At 43.5% G+C, this 23440-nt stretch overlaps 2 protein-coding genes across 2 annotated transcripts; one reads left to right on the top strand and one right to left on the bottom strand.

Annotated features, from left to right (window-relative positions):
• Positions 1–753: 753 nt before the first annotated feature.
• Positions 754–10105, bottom strand: mcm3 (minichromosome maintenance complex component 3). Its single transcript, XM_076037639.1, has 17 exons — positions 9906–10105; positions 9477–9589; positions 8951–9159; positions 7926–8056; positions 7193–7431; positions 6307–6415; positions 6055–6208; positions 5732–5863; positions 4963–5171; positions 4709–4883; positions 3487–3613; positions 3250–3400; positions 2640–2780; positions 2406–2518; positions 2232–2305; positions 1959–2055; positions 754–1260 (listed from the first exon to the last, which is right to left on the bottom strand). The coding sequence occupies exons 1-17, from the start codon at positions 9978–9980 to the stop codon at positions 1062–1064; spliced, it is 2448 nt and encodes an 815-aa protein (XP_075893754.1). The 5' UTR covers positions 9981–10105; the 3' UTR covers positions 754–1061.
• A 1818-nt stretch (positions 10106–11923) lies between these two features.
• Positions 11924–13138, top strand: paqr8 (progestin and adipoQ receptor family member VIII). Its single transcript, XM_076037748.1, has one exon. It carries the CDS (start codon positions 11979–11981, stop codon positions 13050–13052), a length of 1074 nt encoding a protein of 357 aa, XP_075893863.1. The 5' UTR covers positions 11924–11978; the 3' UTR covers positions 13053–13138.
• Positions 13139–23440: the final 10302 nt, after the last annotated feature.

Genomic DNA, 23440 nt, shown 5'->3' with positions numbered 1-23440 from the left:
GCTCTTCAACTATTCATAAATGGGTTGGAGCTAACCCTAATCATTTGCAGTGTATAAAGGCATCATCAATAAACACATTACAGATGTGTGTTTACAAATCAAGCAACAAAAACTTTGAGGAACTGTTCTTAATTATTTACTAGTGTATATTGATGGAAGTACAAAGCTTTATTTGCTATTTTTTATGTTTGTTTTTTTAAGTATTGATAAAGTATTCAGACTTAACTGCTAAACGCCTGTAGTTAGAATGAAACGACTCTTTCGCACAGTAAAGTTAGTGTTAACATTATGAAGTGTTCGCAAAATGTCAAAGTAAACACATTGTCACTGACGCAGGAAGACGGTGATGTTTGTTTCTTGTAAATCACAGATTAAGTTTGCACTGCGTTTCAGATTTCTGAATTTCCAGCAACATGATCCACATTGTCAGTGAGTTGACGGGAGACGAGCAGAAGTTTTTTCAAGGTGGGTCGGTGTCGACATGAAATGTGGATTTCAGGATAAAGCTTTGGTTAAAAAAAAAAAAAAAAAAAAAAAAAAGTGAAATCGTAGTTTATTATGAAATTACGACCTGTTACCATGTACTATTCATGATTAAGGTCTTGCGTTGACCAAAATTCTCAACGCTACGTTGTCGGAAATTTATTTTGAAAACATTTAAGCGTGTAGTGCTAATCAACGGTAGCTTTATCAATGCACAAATGAGTCCTGAATCAATTACTTGAATAAGAGAAACTGTGACCATGATTATTTCCAAAGCATTTTAATTTTTTTTTATACACTACTTATTGAACACATATAAAGCATGACCTTAAATATATACACAACACCAGAAAACACAGCGCGCAATAAATGAACAATGTCCCAAAACCATCTGCCATTTGTTGCGTATTAAACTGTTTTACTATCACTTGGTGCTACACTGGTGTAACTGCATTCAAGAGTTGAAAACATGAAAACATGAACGCAAATAAGTTTTTCCAATATGCACATTTTTTAGCCGCCCGTTTCCTTCACGGTGCGAGAAATCTCAGTCACTTTAACCTTTCGGTTAAACGCGCTCAGATGAGGAAGATGATGTCGTCGGCCATCATGATCTGGTTGTCGTCCTGCATGCGGGTCAAGGCGCTGCGGACCTCGGGCTCGGAGAAGCGGCTCTCGCGGCCCTTGTTGATGTCGTCCATCAGGTTCTTCATCTTCACCGACTGGGCGTGAGCCGACTGGAAGACGGCGAACAGCGACGACTTGAACTCTTTCAGCCTGGACGGAGCAGAGGGAAGCAGCAGAGGACAAGTTAGTTACAGACAGATCTCGGGGCAAAAATAACCTCTACGTATGGTCGGATGTCTGAATCAGCAAAGCTTAATGTGCATTAATAGAGTTGGTTTTTTTTTTCAAAGGTTCTCTTCAAAGTCAACCGATTTCTGTTTTGTTTTTCCAAGGAAAATTGATTATTTGTACCAACAACTCAAAACACGGGGATAAACAATTGCTCTAAACAGACGCTGGATATCCTAACCCACAATATACGTATATCATATTGTTACGATTCGGTGAGAAGCAGCACTGGGACTTCCAACTTAAAGTTAGAGGCCACTTAATGAGTTTTAGGTGCCATCAAACGCCCAAGCAAAATTCCCCCCCAAAAGATTCCTGAGAAGAACCTTTAAAGCAACGATAATCCTAGCGCCATTTCCTTAACCGAGCCTGTAGATGGCAGCCCTGAGCACAGCCTATTTTAAAAGATGGTTAAAAGATGGGGGTGACTGAAACTTCCCGACCGATCACCTTAATTATTAAGAGTACGGTGGTCTATTGTGGAACACAATCACATCATCATGCTGCCAAACGGGTCACTTTTCTTCTTTTTTTTTTAACACGTCCCAGCAGAAAATAAACTTTATATCTATAATGCCATTTAATTTTTTTTTCAAAGTCATCTGAAGCCGTCAGCCCACCTCTCGGCAGACAGAGCGGCGTCAGCCTGCGACGTGGCGTCCATGGCCTCCTCTTCCTCCTGTCCAGGCTTTGCTGCCTTTGGCGTTCGGGCTTGAACTACAGAGGAAGACAGCAAATAGTAAATGAAACGACTGAAGATCAGAGAGGAGCGCCTTGAAAGAGAATTAACTGGGTCCTGTTTCCGGAAAATTGGAATTGCAATTAAAAAGAAATCCTCAAAACAATTGAAATCATTTTCCGTGACGAGAGCAGAGCAGACGGGTGACACTTACTCTCCGGGACGTCCTGCTCCTCGCTGAAGTCGTACGGGCTGTACGGCTCGCTGCCCTGAGAGCCGCGGCGCCCTCTGCAGGCCGAGAAACATCATAAATAACAATCATTCGACTGAACGGCACACCTTCGGAGTTACTCGTAAAGACTTGAAGAGCGGTCGGTGAGGTGCCGACCTCTTCGTGGCAGTTTTCTGCGAGCGCTGAGTCGGCGGCGCCGCCGCCTCCTCTTCATCCTCGGAACCAGAATCCCGGTCCTTCTTGGAGCGTTTCTTGTCTTTCTCCAAGACCTGCGAGAAAGGGGCCGAGATCAGTTGCACCACTCTGCACTCCGGATCCAAAAGATATAGATATATATATATTTTTTTTTTAATCTTTTGTTCTTGAAACAGTGCATGGATCAGCGCCAACCTTTTTGAAGTAGGCAAACTGGACGAGCTCCACGGCCACTTCCGAGTCCTTCAGCTCCACAGCTTTGCTCATGCGGGCCTTGGCATGCGCCGTGGACAGACGGATCAATGTCTCCAGTGTTCGGGCCGTGACGGGGGAGGTCTGGAGAGGAGGGGGAATAACACCGGGTCAGAAAGATTAAAAAAAAAAAAAAAGGCAAAGCCTCTCCATCATGACACATATATTTCAACCAATGTCTCACCATATTACTGTGAAATGTAGTTTAAGTAGTAAGGTATGCAGTATTGGCCAAAGTTTATAATTATTACAAACTGGATAAAATTAAGCTTTTCAAGGTTGAGTGTGCAACGTTTGGAGATTTTAAAGAAGAAACAGTGACATCTAGTGGTTACATTTCAGATTGCAGCGCTCTTTTACTCACTCGCCCTCCCTCTCCTGAGCTTGCCAGTGAACTACAGTGGCACTGCGCACACGAAGCCGCGAGCCAATTTGTTTACTTTTTGTTTTTCTGACCAGTTTCGCAGTCGAGCTCAACGACTTGAGGCTTGAAACTTTTACGCCCGCTCAGAACTCGGCAGGGAGTCCGAGGGTGTGAGTCCGAGTTCCTCACCCTGGCAAGGTCAGCCCCCATCTGCTCCTGGCTGCGGAGCCTGGAGTACTCCTCTGCGATGTGATTGGCCGCCTCCTCAGTCAGTACGGGCGTCACCGCCTTGGCGATGTGGATGTACTTGCGCATAAATTCCTTGCTTACGATCTTCTCCCTAAAAAAGGGAAATCGCACAAATTAGTGAGTCTTACTTATTTATTTTCATTTAAAAAAAAAAAAACAAAGTTTATGGTCCTTTACCTCTTTTTCTTGCTACCGTGCAGCAAGTTGTTGTGCTTCTCGTAGACCTGCAGCTCCTCGTCCTCCTGCGCGACTGCGTCCGGGTCTTCGGTGGCCAGGACGTCCACTGTCCCACCCAGAGACATGGCTGGCAAACAAACACACACTCTTACTAAGGAATTTGGGAGTCTGGTGATTTGATTCGATTCCTATTTTTAGGTCACGAGTCGATCCAAAATCGACTCAAACAGTTCTCAGTGAGGCAGTGTGTAGAATACAGAAAACACAGAATACAGTGATTTAAAGGTTATGTCAACTGATTCCAATGGTGTAAACGCTGCGCTAAACCTCAGACAAAGGCTAACTCTTGCTCACAAATCTTTTTTTTTTTAAGCATATTTCAGCACCACTAACTTACAAAAAAAAAACTGCATCTTACATAAAATTGCACAGAATATAACTTAAGGCTCGTCTGCTTTTTCTTCCAGGAGGTTAAAAAAAAATAAAATCATATGCAAATAATTAGTGTTTCGCGTTATTTTTCAAGGTGTAAACGTGGACCTTGAAAAGAACATGTTCTAGGTGTAGACTAATCTGACCAGCGCTTTGCGTATGTCGCCATCCTGTGGTGACATCATGGAGTGTAAACATGTCAGTCATGGGACGTCTGATGAGAGTGACTGAGTTCGCTCAAGCAGCAGCATGGCTTGTTGGGTGGATGGTGTTACTTTCACTAGCGAATGTTTACTAAAGTAAACGGTAACACTTTGTAATAACCAAGTAATAAATAAGTAATTACGGATTAGTTAAGAATTACTGAATACATTGTTTATAAATCAGGTTTCTGACATGAACACTCATTAGTATGTAGTTGAATGTCTTAATGGTGTCTTGCTGTAAGCCAGTCTATAGGGGAACACTTATCATACCCAAACCTAATATGAGCAACATATATTGCAACGTTTCACTGTAACTTTGTAGCATGTGAATAAAAGATCAATTCATTCATTCATTTACTGTATGGCATTCTTATCGCAGTAAAAGCTTTATGTATTTGTTCTTACAGTTTAATTTTAGCTACTATTTATCTATCTAAGTATCCCGACTTGACAGCATAAAAAAAAAATATATATATATATATATGGTAAAGTATAGTGGGAAAGAGTTGAATTGGCAGCAAGAGAATAGTTTCGACAGATTTGTTTATATTAAACAATGAAACGTATCGGAAAAGGTGTGGCACCTGCTCCCTCCTGCTCCCTGGGGTCACGGTAGCGGTGCATCCTCAACACGTGGTCCGAGATCTCGCGGTCCTGCTCGGCGTCCATCTGGTCCAGCACGATGAACAGCAGGTCGAAACGAGAGAGCAGCGAGTCCTGCAGGCCGATGTTCTCCATGGGGGTTTTGTACTGGTCGTACTGCAGAACGAGAAAAGTTAGCGGAGTTGCTCGGAAGCGCGATAACTTTTACCCAACGCTCCCCGGACGGGTCGCTCACCCTGCCGTAAACCGGGTTGGCGGCCGCCAGCACGGAGCAGCGGGCGTTGAGGCGGGCGTGGATGCCGGCCTTGGCGATGGTGATGCGGCCCTGCTCCATCACCTCGTGGATGGCGGTGCGGTCCATGTCCGACATTTTGTCGAACTCGTCGATGCACACCACACCGCGGTCGGCCAGCACCATGGCGCCGGCCTCCAGGCGACGCTCACCTGGAGGGGAGAGAAGGGGAGAGGAGAAAAGGGGGGGGGAACGATTAATTTCTTTTAATCACGATTAATCTCTGAGTTTCTTTAGTTAAACACGATTAATCGCATTTTGATTTGCCTATAATTTTTTTTATTTTTATGTCTATATTTATGCAATTTTTTTTTTTTACCAAAGTTCTTAATTGGAGACCAAATAATAATTAAGAATATTTATTTTTAAACAGAAACAAAAAGAACCACAAGGAAGAAGGAAAACTCTTTGTGTCCTCTGCTGAATCAAGAATTTTATGTGACCTGCTTCACAGACCAAAGAGAAAGTTCAAATTTGGAGGTTGTTTCTTAAATCATTAACATTAGCACATAAAATAAACACAGCTAACGTTGGCAGGATGTAGTGTCGAAGCATAGCGCTACAGCTAGCACCTGACAACAGGTGACCGGAAGGGACAAAAATTCGATTCAAAAGCAAACCATTTGCTGACGCCCCTAAAAAGAAAAAAAACAAACACAAAAAAAACAGCACAACTTGATGCTACAGCAAAGACAGACAAATGTCTCTTTACCAGTTTCCTGGTCGGTGGTGACGGCAGCAGTCAGACCCACTCCGGAGGAGCCCCGGCCAGTGGTGGGGATGGCCCTGGGCGCAGTGTGCAGGACGTAGCGCAGCAGCTGGGACTTGGCCACTGACGGATCACCTGATAGAGAAAAGGGCAAAATTAAGAGTAAGACGGCTGAAACTAAAAAGAAACATCTGAATTTTATCAGACATCGTCACATGCATTTTTTTTGGACACCCTTAAAATTTAGATTCCACTTCAATTACTGCCAAGAAATATTTGCCAGAGAATTTTCTTTGTGCGAGTTTCACAAGACTGGTCGTAATCACCAATGAGCAAGATGTTGATGTCCCCTCTGATGCGGGATCCATTCTCCAGCACCTTCTCCACGCCACCCAGCAGCATGCACAGGATGGCCTTCTTGATGTACTCGTGGCCGTGGATGCTGGGGGCCAGGGAACGAGCCAGTTGATCGAAGACGTTCTGAAAGCACATTCAAAAAAAAGGGCGGAACGTTATTTCTCAGCTGGGGGGAAAAAAAAGAAAAACTGCTTCAACTTGACAAGGACTAAGAGCGTCACCTTGGATCGGCCCGAGCTGAAGTTTCGAATCTTGGCGATGTCGTCCGCCGACAAGTTGGGAGACACTTCCTTGCTCATCTGTTTGACGGTGCAGGCGATCATGATGGTCCTGGTGGTGGAGAAGAACACACATTTTTTCATCAGCTGCACGAAAATAAGAACTAAAAAAAAAAAAACACTAAAAATATACCCAACCACCTCAAATGCCACCAGAGAGCACATTCTGATGAAGATATGAACATCTACATGAAGCCTGAAAATGTTGTCCGACTTGTGTTCTTGGCAAAGACTCTTCAACCAGGTGGCTGCTAAAGAAAAGGGCCCTTTTATTCTACTTCCGTGCACGTTTAGAAATCTACCTCTCTCACCATCGCGTTCAAAGACCGAGGATTGTTTTTCTTTTATTGTCAGATGGTGCAGTTACAACTGTTCCATTTGACAACCAGAGTCCATGCGCCAATCTTGCATGAAGCACCACTGTATTTTTTCGTGTTGTTCTTTTGTTTGGGACAATAACTGTTTGGGATGCACCGATAAAGGTATCGGGTATCGGTACCAATACCTTTATCCCGTACCAATACTGTTGTCGCGTATCAGTACCAGTACCGTTATTGAGTATCGGCACCGATATCGGTTATCAGTACCAATACTGTTATCTGTACCAACACCATTATTGGTACCAATACTGCTATCAGTGTCAATACCGCTATCGGTACCAATACCGCTATCAGTGCCAATACCGCTATCCGTACAGGTACATAAAAATACATAAAATACATGCCAATACCTTGACACCGATACCATTTGTATGTGTATACATATGACAATTTTGTTAAATTTGCATTTGTACTGCAGCGACACTTCCGACGTCTCACTCCAGGCTCACCTGAAGGTGCCAGAGGTGAAGCCGCCCTTCTTGCCCGGCAGGCAGCGGAAGGTTCCCACCACCTGCACTCTGTCCCCAGGTTTGACGGCGTCCACCAGGTCGTTGTCCAGGATGATGTCCACCGAGCGAGGCAGCTGGCCGGCGGGGGCTTTCTCTGGCATCTCCTGCACCGTGATGGTCTGGTGGTCCTTGTAGATGGAGAGGCCAAACTCCGTCTCCAGCGGGTTGTTCTCCTCATCCTGAGCGGAACCGACAGAGGGGAGATTAGAGAGAAGCCGATCAGGGCTGAAGTGGAAAACTGGACGGTTGGAAAGTCGGCCACAAACAAAAGGTGGGAACGCCGACTTCAATTTCTAAACGGACAAATACAGATGTTTGTTTCAGTTATTGGTTCTTTACAGGTAAATAAATTGACCGTCCTGAAATTTCTAAATGGAGTTTCAGTACTTGCTCCACCAACAAGGTGACTGAATAGCAAAACGTGTTAAATACACAAATCTACAACTGAACGTTCTGGTTCATATATACACACACACTCCTCTTCATCGTGCAGTTCACATTTTGGTATCACGAGACCAATATGACACCAAACAAAATGGACAAAGCAAAAGTTATTGAGATGTAATTTTTATGTTTCGGTAACCTGACCGCCATTATCTTTTGTTTTAATAAATCGATGAAGGCGAAGCACGAAGACGCAGTTATTGGTGGACAAATAAAAAGACGATCCAACCTTGGTGGGATAGATGGCGCTGGAGGGGAAGGCGTCGAGTGAGGTCATGTCGGTGTATTTACGCTCCATCGTCTTCTTCGTAGCAGGGCAGTAGTGGACGCTGCGCACCACTTTGGGTCGCACCAGCGAACCTGAATAGGAAATGAAAGGAGAGAGATGGATATAATGTCTCTGATCTTTGTGAAAACGCAGGGTCCCCACTCATTTTCACTGACAAAATTGAAAAAATTTCCATGAGCTTACTGCAACTCAAATACACGCATAAAGAATATGAAATTGAGTAGATTTTTCATGTATCTGTACTTTACTTGAGTATTTCTTTTTCTGACAACTTTGCACTTTATTTCCCTACATTTGTACACAAATATCTGGACTTTCTACTTCTTACATTGGAAAAATGTGCCGTTACTTTTATGTTTAAAAGATACAAATTCTGTTCGAAGTAATGTATTTATTGTTGCAGTTATTCCTTGAAATGGAGCCATTTGAACTATGCTGTTGTGTAGTTCAATATAAAAGTCAGAGTACCTCCGCTTTGGGATCACTCTTTAGTGCTTTTTCAGTCAAAATGTGCACATTACAACATTGATTATTGTTATTAAATGACTCACTAGTCCAAACCATCACTGAATACAGTTTGGTTGAGCTGACAGATTACTCTGTCATAACTTTTTTCAACAGTTCGTACTGTTTCATTAATGGCAAAACAACAAAAAAACTATTTTTTTTAAAACTTAAGTACACTTCAAAACCTATACTTTCTGACTTTTACTTGAGTAAAGGAGTTGAATAAATGCTTTTACCAGAGTATTTTAACTTTATATTATTATTTTTTTTTTTAACTTGTATTATAGTCTTATAGTATAGCATAGTATTTTAAATTTTAAATGTTTTGTAACACAAGTATCCGTACATCTACTTAAGCACAGAATCCAAATACTTTTTCTGTGACTTTTCCAGGCCTGCAAAATGGCATTTGCAAATCCCACGATTTCCCCTGGTTTTCTATGACACCGGCTACTTACACTTGGTGATGATGCCCTCGACACACACCATGCTGCCAAGCAGGCGTGAGGTCAGGGTTCGGGGAGTGACGTGCTTGGAGCCGAAGCTGCCCTCCAGGCCAATGTAGAACTCGTCGTGCTGTTTGGCGTAGGTGGCGTCCACGTTGGCCACCAGGTCCTTCAGGGAACGCTGGAACGCCAGCAGCTCCAGGAAGGCATTGTTCATCAGTCTGGCAAGTGGGGAGAAAACACACGGTGAAGGTCACCTACATCGCAGGACTGCGGTCGTGACCTGCTAGCCCGCAAATCAACGCATCTCAGTTGCGAACGAGAGGAAAATCTCTCTTTTTCATGAGGCTGATCGATGAAATATGCGCGTTCAGCTGTTACAATAATGACGTCATTGACATCGGATTATTTGCCTGCGAACTGGCCGTAGCCGGGTCAATCTAATTAGACAGGAATTGGCAGCTTTCCAGGGGAAACTAGTCCAGCAGTTGCGGAAAGCGATCATAATGGTAAACGCAGAAATGTTCCGTGGCCTCACCTTGCAGCACGGGCCTCGTTCCGTCTCCTTAGGTCGTTGATGTTGACGATGAGACGAGCTTTGTTGTCACTGATCATGTCCCGGATTTTGCTTTGGTAAATCCCCTGGTCTTGCTGCAAAAGTAAACATATCACAATCATATATTTAGCGCGTAATTTGATGCCCAAAAACCTTCCATGTGCAGCTGGCTCGACCAATACAAATCTTAATTAAAAACCCATAAAAATAAATTTTTCATTTGCGTATTTCCCCGCAACCGCACCGTTTCATGGTCACTAGCAATATGCGCATATTTTCATTTTATTATCAGGAGTATAAATCCACGCCAAGGTTAGGGGTTTTTTTTTTTGGTCCAAAGCGACCAACACATGGCCTCTTTTTTTCGGACTTGTCAGCAAACCTTGTAATCGAACAACAAGCCAGACTTACGTCGTCGTCGAGAAAGTCCAGATAGTCCCTCTGGGCCTCTCTCATTTCCTGGTCGTCCAGCACATCCGTCGCCATTACGAGCGATTGGTTGTTTTAATTTGACTTTGTAAGACAAAAAGTATTTCTCAACGGTTGCGCAGAGCTCCTCCGTTCGACGTGCGCCCACTTGGCCCGACAGACCGCACAATAGCGAAGTTTTCGCGCCAACTGCGCGCCGCGTGGGTCTTCAGCGTAACGTGCCATTGGCTGAGCGAGCGCGCGCTCATTTGCGTAGCCGGCGCGCGAAGGTGCCGCTATCCAATAGGACCGACGGAACGACGGAATGACTCCGCCCCTATAGAGAACTCGCGCGAAAACGAAGCAGGAAGAGGGGAGGGGGAAGAGCGGCGTAGTCACGTGATTCACGCAGCCTGTGGCGTTCCACCGTCAAACTCCTTTTACTGCTGTTGCGGGGTTCACTGTCATTGTCACTTCCTGTTGCTTTGACGTCTGTTTTAGTTTGGCATCTTGTAGAACTGCTATTTCCAGGGGCTCTGTTTCCTATGGGACTCATGACGTTTAACTACACTCCGCACTCACGATAAACATGGCTATTCTTTGTCACGTTCGTCCATCGCCTTTCACCTCTTATCCTGTGTGTGTGTGTGTGTGTGTGTGTGTGTGTGTGTGTGTGTGTGTGTGTGTGGTGGGGGTGTGCTGCTGTTCGATCCTCTCCATTGACAAATGTAGAGGTTTTTAATGGTATACATTAAAAACCGGGTTTTAATGGTATACATGCAGTACATAGAAACCGACACTAGATGGAGACATTTCCCTAGAGCCTCTTTATTGTCCGGAGGCGCTCTGCAAAATACTGTCCGAGTAATTATGATCTCTGATGACACACATACAGATACGCACGCAGGTGCGCGCGGGGAGATTTATTTATTATTGATTTATTGATCTATTATTATAATTTTTTTTATTGATTTTTTTTTTTTATTGATTTTTTTTTTTGGGGGGGGGCGTTTCGAATGGTATTTCCGCCCCGCAGACCGGCCTGTCGGGTCAGCTGTGTTTACACCTTCCCCTGTTCATTTCTCAAGTACCTCCTCACTTTAAAACACTGTGGTTGACTGGCCGCAACTAAATGACGTCCGCCGGTTATTTGTTCTCCCTCATTCATCTGCAACTTCTGCGCGAGCAAACAGGTGTCCAGTCACTGTAGCGGCAGGTAAGGTGACAAATGTCTTCCTCCCGCGTTGTTGGGCTACAATCCGTACCGTCGTTCTTCGTTTTAAGAGTGTTTTTGTGCTTAATGCACTTTTACTCGTGCACGCTTTGCCGCAAAAACCAGTTAAGCGCAAAGACGAGCGTTTTGTTCAGTTCCCTTTAAGACTTTTAAATTCACCTGCAAACGTACAACTGACCTCTTTTCTCTGCGATCAAGTTTGTGAACTGCGATCAGGACTAACTGGGAAATCTGATTGGTTCAGGAAGGCAATAAGTGTGACAACAAATTGGGCTCGGGAGACGGGCCCAGAACCAAGTTGCGTGTTTTCAGCGAATGTAGATGAATGTTTGTTTGTCTTTCTCACCTGCTCATTTACTGCACCAGAACCTGTTGTGCAGTAAGTGTGTTCAACTGCATGTTGAGCCTCATGACGTACTTGCACTTCCCTGACAGTGACTAAGACTTTCAGCCGCTGGGTCGCACTCAAACTCATTCTTTCAGTCCACATTTTGAAACATGTGCTCCTGTATTGGATTAATTCTCTCTCTCTCTCTCTCTCTCTCTCTCTCTCTCTCTCTCTCTCTCTCTCTCTCTCTCTCTCTCTCTCTCTCTCTCTCTCTCTCTCTGCAATTTTAATCTCTCTCTCTGGCTGCATTCAACTCCCAAATCACTTCCTTCTTAGATTTTGAATTGTTCCAAAGATCATTTGTCTCCACTCCAACTTGTTCCAGTCACATCGACTTTTGAGTCACATGAACTTTATGCTAATGTTCTGTCTCCCACAGGGGTGTCTGCACCGGGGCTGTCCCTTTGCTATTTGGTTCCACCTGCTCTGATTTCTGGGCACCAATCACTGAGCTATGTCTGAAATTTTGCAGAGGCTTGGCGCCGTGACCCTGAACAACAACCACCTCAGCTACCTCCCCCACTTCTCCGACCTCGTACCCGCGTCCGTCCCATCGCCCAGTCCCACTGTAGATGCCTCCCAGGTGCCCGTGCTCTTCAGAGAGCCTTACATCCTGTCCGGCTACCGGCCGCCGCTGCAAGACTGGCGCTGCTACGTCCTCAGCCTCTTCCAGAGACACAACGAATCCCTCAACGTGTGGACCCACCTGCTGGCAGTTCCCGCCATCCTGCTCTGCTGGTGGGCCAAGGCGCGTGACCTGGGGTACGCCCTAGACGCGGCCTCTCTGCCGCTGGCGGTTTTCCTGGTGTCCGCCCTCACCTACATGACCTTCAGTGCGGCAGCTCACCTTTTGCAGTCTCACTCCGAACGAGCGCATTACTTCTTCTTCTTCCTGGACTACGTGGGCGTGGCCGCCTACCAGTACGGTTGCGCGCTCGGGCATTACTTCTACTCGTCGGAGCCGGCCTGGAAGAAGAGCTACGTGGGCCTGCTGTTTCTTCAGGGTGCTGCTTTCTTCGCCTGGCTCTCTTGCGCCGGCTGCTGTTTTGCCAAGTTCAGGTACCGCCGGCCGTACCCGTGGCAACGCAAGATCTGCCAGTTGATCCCCACCTCTCTGGCGTACCTGCTGGACATCAGCCCCGTGGTCCACCGACTGGCCACCGTCCCCTGGTCGCGGGAGCCCTCGCTGCCCTTCCACGCCCTCCAGATTGGGTGCTTCCTGCTGGCCGCCGTCTTCTTCTCCTGTCCCGTCCCCGAGCGCTTCTTCCCGGGCAAGTGCGACTTGGTGGGCCACGGTCACCAGATCTTCCACGCGTTTTTGTCGCTGTGCACCCTTTTCCAGCTGGAGGCTCTGTTCCAGGATTACGCCAAGCGCAGGGACACCGTGGTGGAGGTGTTCGGGGAGAGCCAGCTGTGGTGGGCGTGCGGGTCCTTCCCAGCTCTGTTTCTGTGCTGCCTCGCGACGGCGCTCGTCGCAATGAGGCACATGAAGGAGCCACCGCAGGTCAATCGAAAGAGGGACAAGTGACGAGTGTCAAGTCCAGCACGGGTGTGAGAGGGATCGACGTAGGAACTCACTATGTAGCAGTCACAATTAAAGCCATCTTCATATGTTGTTGTCGTTATTTTTTTTACTACGCAACTAAGTTTGACTGCGGGGGAATCATTAGTTAAGTGCGGAGAGTAAAAAAAAAAATGCAAGTATACAGTGCACTTGAAACTTGAAGTTTAAGAGAAGTTCTCAAGAGGTTAACGCATAAACCCAGAGTATATAGACTCTAGTAGACTCAACTGACACTAAAAGCACTTCTTGTCCACTCAATTGGTGTGAAGAGGCATTTGTACTTTGTTTTGTTTTTTGTTTTTAATTGTCACGCACACATCTCTAACATCTCAGGTAAAATCCCTATCAAGGCTTTTTTCTTAGGGTGACTTTTAGTCTTTCCGTAAATGGAAATCCAGGCAACGTGATTATTTGTTTCCAAAAATCCAATCAGCGATACGAGTTGCCGCCCAATCAAAGCATGTTGTTAAGTAGCAAAACAGTATAAACAAACAATGAACGGGACTGAAAGGTTCCACAGTTCAAATTACGATGCGGCTTTTTCATGTTTTAAAAGTGCATCATCGTCAATTGAGAGCTCCCGCGTCGGTTAGGTTTCACTTCCTGATGGGCTCAGCTCCTTGCGCCCCGGTGTGTTTCTGGCAAGCCGAGCCAAGGATGTTTAGCTTGGATCTCATTGCGTCCAGTGGTTACAACAAGGTAGCACAGCGCTCAGCCTGTTTGTTTTAAGTTTCATTAATTGTTGACATATAGGAGCCTGTCATATCACACGTTGTATTATCCTGCTGACACTGACCACTGGGAACGCTGGGGAATCTTTTTTTCTTTGAGATAGAATACATTTGCTTCCTCTACATCTGAACAATGCACAATGGTTTAAAATGGCCCTGGCTTCTTATCAAAAGATTAAACTTAGGAACATGACATTTAACTTCCGACTGAACTCTTTTTGACATGGCCAGGTATTCCTTTCCCTAAAATGCCCTTTGTCTTTGTCATATCTAGAGCAATTTATTCCTTTATGCCACTAAGGAAATGACTGAAATGTGGCGTGAGGCAACTCTTAAACCTGAAGGAGACTGAAGAGGGTTTAATCAACTATGAATGCTTGTGACAATGTGAAATTGAGCTGGCAGCATGGAGATTTTATTTTTTCTAATCTACACTTAAAAACATTTTATTTGTTACTGGTGATTGTTCCTATATAAGCAAACGGTGCCTTCTGGATTATGGACCATATTCTTAATTGACCACGATTCCGTCAGACTGCCCCTGACTCTGCTACTAAAGTCCAGCAATTTTTTTTTTCTTCATAACTCTTGGTAGGTCTCAAACAGAATTCAAATGGCTGAAAACCTAAGATGTGCTTCTTTTCACAAAAAAGAATAAAAAAATTCTGTTGCGCTTGTCTGATTGCTAAGAATGTTTTCTAAAGGGGTTTGGTTATGGTGCCAGTACATTTGGATCTACAAAGCTGTAAATATCTACTTGCGAATTTTACAAGTCAATGCAGCGAAACAAAAGCTGGTCGTTTCAGCTGTGGCTCTGTATAAGCACATGTTGCCACACTGTGGTGCAACTTCACTGATGACCCACTGAAAAGGTGCCTGCCATACAGAGTTGATGTGGCTCAAACGTGACATCAGCGCTCGGAAATGTACACAAAGCAAAGGTATGAAGCATGCTGTTGTCATACAGGTATTTCTTGTGCTTTTTGAGCCTGCTGCCTCTTTCACGACCTATTGACAACTCAGCACCACAGGAGCAATGATTCAAAACTAGTTGGAATCATTGTTACATTAATAGTTATCAAAACACGTGTACATATGTAAAAGAAAAAAAAGAAAAAAAAAGGCTGAGCCTTTTTTTTTTTTAACCGAAACAACACAAGTAAGGAAAAGGCATTGTCTTTCTACTACAGTGCTTTAGAATGTCTTAAACACACACAAACACACACACACACACACACACATAAAATGTCACTCACACTCTGTGTGAGTGCCTGTGTGTGTAAGTGTGTGTAAAGACCGACTGTGGAGAAAAATGCATTTATTTCAAAACTACTATCATCTTTACAAGCTATCTTTTGCATCAGTCCTTTGTGTGTGTGTGTGTGTGTGTGTGTGTGTGTGTGTGTGTGTGTGTTCCTTGAACTTCACTGTGTTAAAGGGGACTCTATGTACTTTGTTATAGGTCTAAGGCTTTGTGCTAAAATGCAATTTAACAATCGTACTTACGTGCACGCGTACATACCTGGCAACACATTGTTAGCATCATCTGACCTTCTTATTTATTCATTTAGCTTGGCACCTGCCGCTAAATGCGGTTCTCTTGAACTATGTTTTCAAACTGGTTTTGCTGTTGGACCTAAAACTTGTCGGGGAACGGTGATGTTTTTTTTTAATTCTATTATTATTCTTCCCTGGCATTAGCATTTTAGGAAGACTGCACCTCTGATGCACTCGCAGCTAAGCTATTTACGGCGGTCCCAGTCTGCATCCAAGCACTGCTTTGCATTAGAACAATGAGCCTTTTCTCTGTAATACCTCCCTTGTGAGTATGATTTCATTAGTTTCAGCCAGATCTTGGTACAGAGATCAAGAGAGGAGGGGAAACTACTATTGCTTGTGCAGCATTGTTTTCAAGTGTAATTTCAAACATTTTGAGCAACTAAATGTCTCCTTACAAGTGTTTGTGGTTTTTTTTGTTTGTTTGTTTGTTTTTCTTAATGTAATTTGACCTTAGTTTCTAATAGAGAGCATTGTTATTGTTTTGGTCTTTAAAATTACACTTAGTTCCCTGAACCTTTGATAAACATGGACCTACTATACCATACTATACTATACTATACTATACTACATCTTGCCATTGTGTTTCCATAAAATTAGTAACTCAAGCAAAATAGCAACAGACCATGAGGAACCGTGAATAGCACTAAATAGTAAGCGTAAACAACTGTTAAATAGCTCGTGCGCATGAATAAAAAACAGGATAATCCTCCACATACATTGCCATTATGCCAGGAATGCCAGCACAAACAACAACAACAAAAGTGACCGCATATTTAAAGGAAGTACCTCATCTAATCCTCCCTTGTGACAACTAGTGAAACACTGCAAAGAACACAGGGCGGCCCACTTTCTTTTCTGAGACACGTTTCAGCACGAGACGCAGACTTATAAATGTCCAAATTTTAATCACTCACAATCTAGTTTTGTCATCAGTATTTTCTATGTATATATATATCTATATATATTTTTTTTTTTTTTTTTTTAAAGTCTAAATTTCATACTGTACACAACAATAAGCACAATTTCGAGGTTCTCTCCAGGTGCACTCGTCACAACGGCGCTGACGCGAAAGCACAATGGGTTGTTTATATGTGCGTGTCAGAGCCTCCCCTGCGGCAGCCAGTGCCCCAGTGACATGACTCCTCCCTTAGTCATCCACCTGCTGTGGCCCTTCATAAAGCCATAGCAGTTGAATGACTGACAGACAGGCTGAGGACAAGAGCCGCCGGGACACACAGCAAGCGGAGTAAGTAAAAAACCACGGCATATACTTTATATTAGATCTATTAAGCTATGTTTTTGCCTTCATGTGGTGCCTCTTAAGCCTTGTTTGCCTCAATGGTGCGAAACCCCACTGTCTGAAATGCTGTGTGTCATTTAAAATGTAATCAGTTGTGTTGCACTTTTGTATTTTAGTTTAATCGTAGATAAAAAAAAAAAAAAAAATGAAACATTCAAGCCGCCGCTTCCTATTGTTGCCAAGTTCTTTTGTTTTTTTTTTCTCCCCCCCCCAGAGAGCTTTCAGGGACAATGGCTCCATTAGGGACGGTCAATATGTTGGGCTGGTTTGCGTCACCCGAGGTGGGCATCGTCTCCCTGGTCGTCTTCCTCATCCTCAGCATTGCGCTTGTCGCCCTTTGCGCCCAGTGTCGCAGGTAAGAGGGGGGGGAACCCTAAAAAAAACTTTCTAACCCCAGAGGGATTGCACAGACCGTCACATAATGCATGCGAGTCTAATGCTAATGCACATTGATTGATTTCCTGACACCAAAAAACTCGAAAGGCTTCCTATCGCTCCTCGTGACACAGTACAGAGAAACTTGCTCAACCCGATGGATGGTTTCTTGATACAGGGTGTTGCCAGCCGGTCATAATCGCCTAGGCGAGAGTAGCAGAGGGAGGGAAGGGAAAAAAAGAAAAAAAGAAAAAAAGAAAGGGCTGGGTTTGGAGCGGCAACCCCTCGATTGCTCATCAGACAGAATGGCATCTTTGTGTCCGCTGGGTGTGTTCGTCGCAACGTGTGGACTCGTATCTGTTTGCGAAGGCGAGCAGTGCGCTGACACACCAAACATACCTGCGAGAATAATTCAAAGGTCCCGCAGCAGGAAACAATAGTCTTATCTGCCGCAGCCTCATGCTGAGCATTCCTGAGGGAGCAAGACCAATGAAAAAGCGGAAGGTCCTGAGCGATGAACGCCATTCAACCACCCCCACCCTCCACCCCCAACGCTTTCAATTTCAAATTAGTTGTGTTTGGATTCAGGGTGATTTAAATGGAAATGTCTCATTTAGAAAGGTGTAAAAGCACCAATTGGTAAAAAAAAAAAAAAAAAAAATGTTTATCCTGCAAGTTCAGCTATAAAGAGCTAAAAACTGTGCACACCAGGGGGAGTTTAATACATTTCTTTGGCTGATTTATGCTTCAAAACAACCAAAGTCGAAACAAGCTTCAAGGAGATGTTTCTTTTTCTTCACCTCAACAGGCCTGCTCTAAATCCGTAACACTTAATTGTCAACCGGTAGCAAGTGGCAGGTCCAGATCAGATCAGCACACGTCATGTTTCCTCCCACACGGCAGTTCCATCCTCGTCTCGCCAAAGCTGAACTTCAAATCCGAGCAGTTTGTCAAATGAGAATTAAAGTCTGAGGTCAATTTCAAGCTAATTCCGAATCGAACATAGACAAGAATGTGCCAGGTCCAATGAAGCTTAATTTATTAAATGAATGGCTCGGCAAATTTCACGGGCGATATGAACAACATACAATAAATAACAATAATGTGCAAACTCTCTAGAGATAGACCATGTAGATATAGATAGACAGTCATATGGAAAGTAGCATACTTTGGGACATCAGTCAAATGAACATAGAGTATTTTTAGAGTAGAGCAGAGCCAAGTGAAGTATGTTAATGTACCATGGCACCAGGACTATGGAACAGCCCAATGTGTACGTATATAAAACCAGTTTTCTTGCTTGCATCCACAGGAACAGCGGCACTGCGTACGACGTGAGCGGCGCAACGGTAAGACCTGCCTGTTTTTCCATGCTCTGCAAACCCTCCGCACCCCTCCTCTGGCGTGCCGCCTTCACGTAACAACATTATAATTGTTCAAATGGTGCATCTAGTGACTGTCGCCGCTCATTAGCTTCCAATCTGGGACAATGAGTGCCTCATTACCAGTAATTTAGCAGGAAGGAAGGTAGGAGCGACGATAGTTTAGCTGCTGTTGGCCTCATTAGACTCAAGCTCGCAAAAAGCCATTAGACAAATCGAAATGGATGAGGTCATCAATAAAGATGTGAAGTTTTGTTTTGGCGATAATTGTTATTGTGGACATGTTATGATGACTCGTAAATGGCGAGACCAAAAAAGAAATATTTGGCATGGGGTTACAACTTCTTGTTCTCATATATTGCACAGAATGGCGTAGTAAACCACACTGAACCGTAAAGTAGTTAGACTTCTGACAAAACTGAAGAAAATAACACTGAGAGCAGTAGAAGCAGTGCGGGATTAACAGAGGGGTTGAAAAGTTACAGTCCAATGGAAAATCCACAAAACACGCCCTGGACGTTGAGGGGTTAAAGCTAGCCCATCTCTTGTGCCGCTGCCCGATGTTGATAACCTCTCAAGTCATCAGAGCAGTGCAGAGCATTTTTGGCACGCTAGTGGGACGCAGGCATGGATGGCATCACAGGAGGAAGTTGCAATACAGCCAAGTTGCGGTCAAAAAAAACCCCTGCTGGAATTGAAAATGTTTCGTCCCACAGGTCTGGCTCACCAGGCAAGCTCTTACCGCAAATTTAGGTTTTTGATACACTTCTGCATTTACACAGGCTTTATATGAAAGTGTACCGAGGGCGAGCATTGTTGGCTGAGGCAAGCGTCTGAGCAAGGGTTGCGTCCAGACGTTGTCCTTTTTGTTGTAATAAGACTTCAAAACTACGGAGTGCAAATTAGTTAAAAATTTGTTATTTTGAGTTATGTGTCAAGGTTGTTTAATGAAATGAATTATTTACTGATTGAAAATAATAGATTACAGCGCTCCTTCACTCACCCTCCCTCTCCTGAGCTTGCCAGTGCACTACTGTGGCCTTCGCACCAAAAACCTGGATACCTCGGCCACTTTCTTCTTCGTTGGTTGCCGGCTTTCACCCTAAATACAAAATGTGCAGCCAGGGCAGCTGGATTTTCCACACCTGCTTCATAAAGACAAATGGTGGTGCAAGATAGCAAGACCATTTATCTCTGTACATTGTTATATAAAAATAAAAACCATCAAGGGAATAGGAAAACCAAATTACCTTTATTGTACTGCAAGTGTGCACTGTTAATAATGTATTTATGGGCTGTATATGCGGCTTTAACCAATATAAAAAAAATCACAAATCAAGCCAAATATTACACAATGGACCTTTAACCGACAGATTAACCCAAAAGGTTCCCCGGTTCAACTCCAAAAATTGTTCAACTCCAGAGCAAGTTACATTTTAGCGATTTAGCCAAGCTGTCTTTGCTCAGTAAAGCAAAGTTAAGACAAATGGCTTTTGGACGGAGACTGTTATTGCCAATGTGTAGGGCTACACTGTTCATGCAGTATCCTAACTACCTATCTTTTTATTTGGTAGACTGATGGAGCTGGAGGGCCGAACGGAACTGTCGGCACAAAGACAGATGGCGCCGCGAGTGAGTTCTCCCTAGAACTGTGATTCACTATCAAAATAAATATATCCTTTGCTAATATTTTTCTCATCCATATTTCCAGACCACGGGACTGTAAGTTGGAGGAGCCACAGAGACATGCCTGCCAGCACGCTTGATAGGAACCGCGCAGTGACCAACTAATTAGCCAGTTTCACTGACGAACACTCATCCTGCAGCCATGTAACAGACAGATTTTTTTGTTAGCTAAAAATTTGCAGTTATCGGAGAGGATGCAGCATGGAGGTTGAGTTATGGCCTTATAATTACATAGAACCATAGAACCCCCCCGCCCACCCCACCCAAACTTGGTACACATCTCTTCTCAAAATGGACTCATGGACTAACAATGAAAACGACCTCAGTTTTGCGAAAGCGGAAGACCGCCAGCCCTGTTTTTGTTTTCTTATTTGTTGTTGTTGTTGTTTTTTTTTGTTTTGTTTTTTGCCAATTGAATTCACCTGACAAGAAAAGTGCCTTTTCATGCTGCTCATGCACTGTCTGTCAACTAATAACACTTTGTGTTCTTTCAAAGCGTGCTGTGTGTTTAACACTGTCTCTTCTTCTCACGTGGGCACAAATGAAGCTCTATCGCTGGAAATGACTGTCAATCACCTGGGTTGACTTCCTTTCGAGAGGGTGACAGACTGGCGAGGTTAATTGGGCGGCCTACTCTTTGCAGGGTGTGTGAGGAAAAGTAGGCACAACCTTTTGCCGCGATAGAAAGAACAAATCTGGAGCTGATCAAATTCTGTAAGTGACATGAAGCTCTCTGTTGATTTTAAGGTTGTGAGGAGCATCTGCCAAAAAATAATCAATAATCACTCTTGTGTAACAAATTGCTGATAAATACTTTACATTTAAGTAGTGATTACTTCCATCAGCAGACATGCTCTGTTTATTAACCAGTACTTCTTACTGCATTTTCCAAACAACTTTTACTCTGGAAAGGGATCGTCGTAAACTAAACCGTAAGCTAAGCGTAACCTAGGCTAGCACGCTTAGCATGGACCCTCTTTTTGCTAACTCCTTTTCAGACTACAGCAAGACCCTAACTTTACTCATGACGCTATTTTTGCTTTGTTTTGTTCTTCTTTTTCTTGTTCATTTTTACAGTCCTAGGTTTTAAGAGTACGCTAACAATTTCCAAACTACTGAACTCAATGGAAAACAAAGGATGTAACCCGGAGCAAAGTGTATTTTATATACATAGATGTATGTATATATACTGTATATATATATATATATATATATACAGTATATATACATAGATGTATGTATATATACTGTATATATATATATATATACATATATATATATATATATATATACATAAACATATGTCTACACAGATCATTTAGGTGTGATGCATGAAGTTACAGAAGCGCTGCTCTGGATGTCCGCTCACCCTCGTGCAGTCACGATCAGCGAAGGTATTGAGTTGCTATCCACATTTGTTTGAGACGCTCTGTACACGAGCGTTGCCACGTTGTAATCGGATGGGAGTGCCACCCAAACCTGCTGAGAATTCATCTGAGAGCAAAAGCAGGGTGGTGCTGCCATTCTTGTCATTCCTCCTCTCACACCATCCGTCGCCATTATACTTCACTGGCATATGCAAAGACACCACACCCATGTCTCACTATTGTGACTTCAGTTGCAACTTTAATGACCGGGAAGTTTTTTTTTTGTGTAATTTAGTGAGCTCCACTAACCTGCATAAAGACGGAAGAGTTTTATTTTTATCTCTTGTTAGTGTCACAAGTGGCCAACATAGAAAGATGTATGTATAGATATATCACATTTTTTGTATTTTTTTTTAATTATTTTTTTTTACAGCATTTATATCTGCAATTTGTTTTTATGAAGTTAAATGACTACCTTTGACAGGTAGGTCAGCCATGCCAATGTCTCACATCAACAGCTTGTGTACTGCCAGTGCACTCTGTATACTGTAAGGCGGTGGTTCTCAACAAGTTGCCACCCAAATTCATTCCAGAGCACTTAAATTTATTCCACAAAAATAAGCTAGCCCACTTTCTATTATGTCTACTAAACAAAATATTGAGATAATTAAACTGAATTGTGTGTCCTACCAAATCAATGCCCGAAATGTTCTCTACGAATGTATAGATTTTAAAATCCCTTTTAAAAAAATAAAACATGAAACTTCAATCTCCATTAGCTGAGGTTCACAGACAGAGGTCTCATCTAAAATCGGCAACGTGCATTTTACCTTCCGTGCCACCATGCGGTTGTTGGCGGCGGGGAGGGGGTCGGAGGGGCGGTGGGGGGGGGGGTTGACCTGTGGTGTTTTCCTGCATCCCCAATACTGTACTGAATGCTGCCTGCATGGAGAGAAAAGGTAAGGCACAAACTGCACGCAGTGTGGCACATCTAGAGTCAGTTTAATGTTGAAAACATAAGACACCTTCCCAGGTGGCCAAATACTTTAACATATATATATATATATATATATATATATATATATATATATATATGAATCAATTATTATTGAAAATGCTATGAAGATTGTGAAGCCTGGACAGGAAGTGGGTGTCAAACTTCGAAGCTCTCTGTTTTCTTTGTTTCTTGGCTACTTTGATTTACACATAGTGGGACACTTTCCCACACTGCGTTAATGCTGCCACGAAATAACAAAGCAGGCACAGAAAAGCGAATCTTGATTACGTTGCTCTTGACCAATCTACCAAAAGAAACACTGTCACTAACATGTGAATGGAACCTTCAGTTAGAACAAAGGCAGGTGTTTACCACCACTTCTTTTTACCTTCTTATTTTCAAAATATGACTGACCTATTTTTTTCATAAGCTATTACAGACAAAGTTGTTTTCAACTAAAAGATTACAAAAAAAAAAAAAATACATGGCAAAATATGTAAAGAATATTGGAACTCGTTTTACTCTAGTATTAACCGCTTCTAACATTGTGGCCTGTGCTGCTGTCGACCGCGAGAGGGCGACTCTCACGTTTTCCCTTTTAGGGGAGAGGTTTTACGTCATTCCCCTTGAAATGGAGCCAATTAAGCCAACATGAACCATCACCAGCACTCAGAAGCATTGCGTCACATGCTTGTGCGGCATGTTAAAGCAGATGTGTGTATATGTGTATGTGTGTGAATATTTATCATGTAGGTGGTTCTTTTTAGGGCGAAAACATCTCATTTGGTCGTGGTACGAACGGAAAAGTGATGCATAGGCAGAAAGAAAATGAACACATTTCACAATATGAAATGTCGATGTGTTATTCATTTGTTAATACATCAAATTGCAGGCTTTGAGTTTTTCTATTTAATAAACCAAAACGGCTATATAAATAGTAATCTCTCATGTGAG

Source organism: Nelusetta ayraudi, unplaced genomic scaffold (genome assembly GCF_046127955.1).
Source record: "Nelusetta ayraudi isolate G7.1 ecotype Tasmania unplaced genomic scaffold, CSIRO-AGI_Nayr_v1 ptg000052l, whole genome shotgun sequence".
Lineage (NCBI taxonomy): Eukaryota > Metazoa > Chordata > Actinopteri > Tetraodontiformes > Monacanthidae > Nelusetta > Nelusetta ayraudi.
The sequence above is the reverse complement of the archived record's forward strand: the minus strand, read 5'-3'. Positions and strand labels throughout refer to the sequence as shown.

Excerpts from the sequence above, each read along its gene's own strand:
- mcm3 (XM_076037639.1), bottom strand. The coding sequence starts at position 9,980 with ATGGCGACGGATGTGCTGGACGACCAGGAAATGAGAGAGGCCCAGAGG. Across the intron at positions 8,057-8,950 it reads CGAGGGCATCATCACCAAGT|GTTCGCTGGTGCGACCCAAA; the intron begins GTAAGTAGCCGG and ends TTTCCTATTCAG. Across the intron at positions 6,209-6,306 it reads TCAGCTCGGGCCGATCCAAG|AACGTCTTCGATCAACTGGC; the intron begins GTGACGCTCTTA and ends ATGTGCTTTCAG.
- paqr8 (XM_076037748.1), top strand. The coding sequence starts at position 11,979 with ATGTCTGAAATTTTGCAGAGGCTTGGCGCCGTGACCCTGAACAACAAC.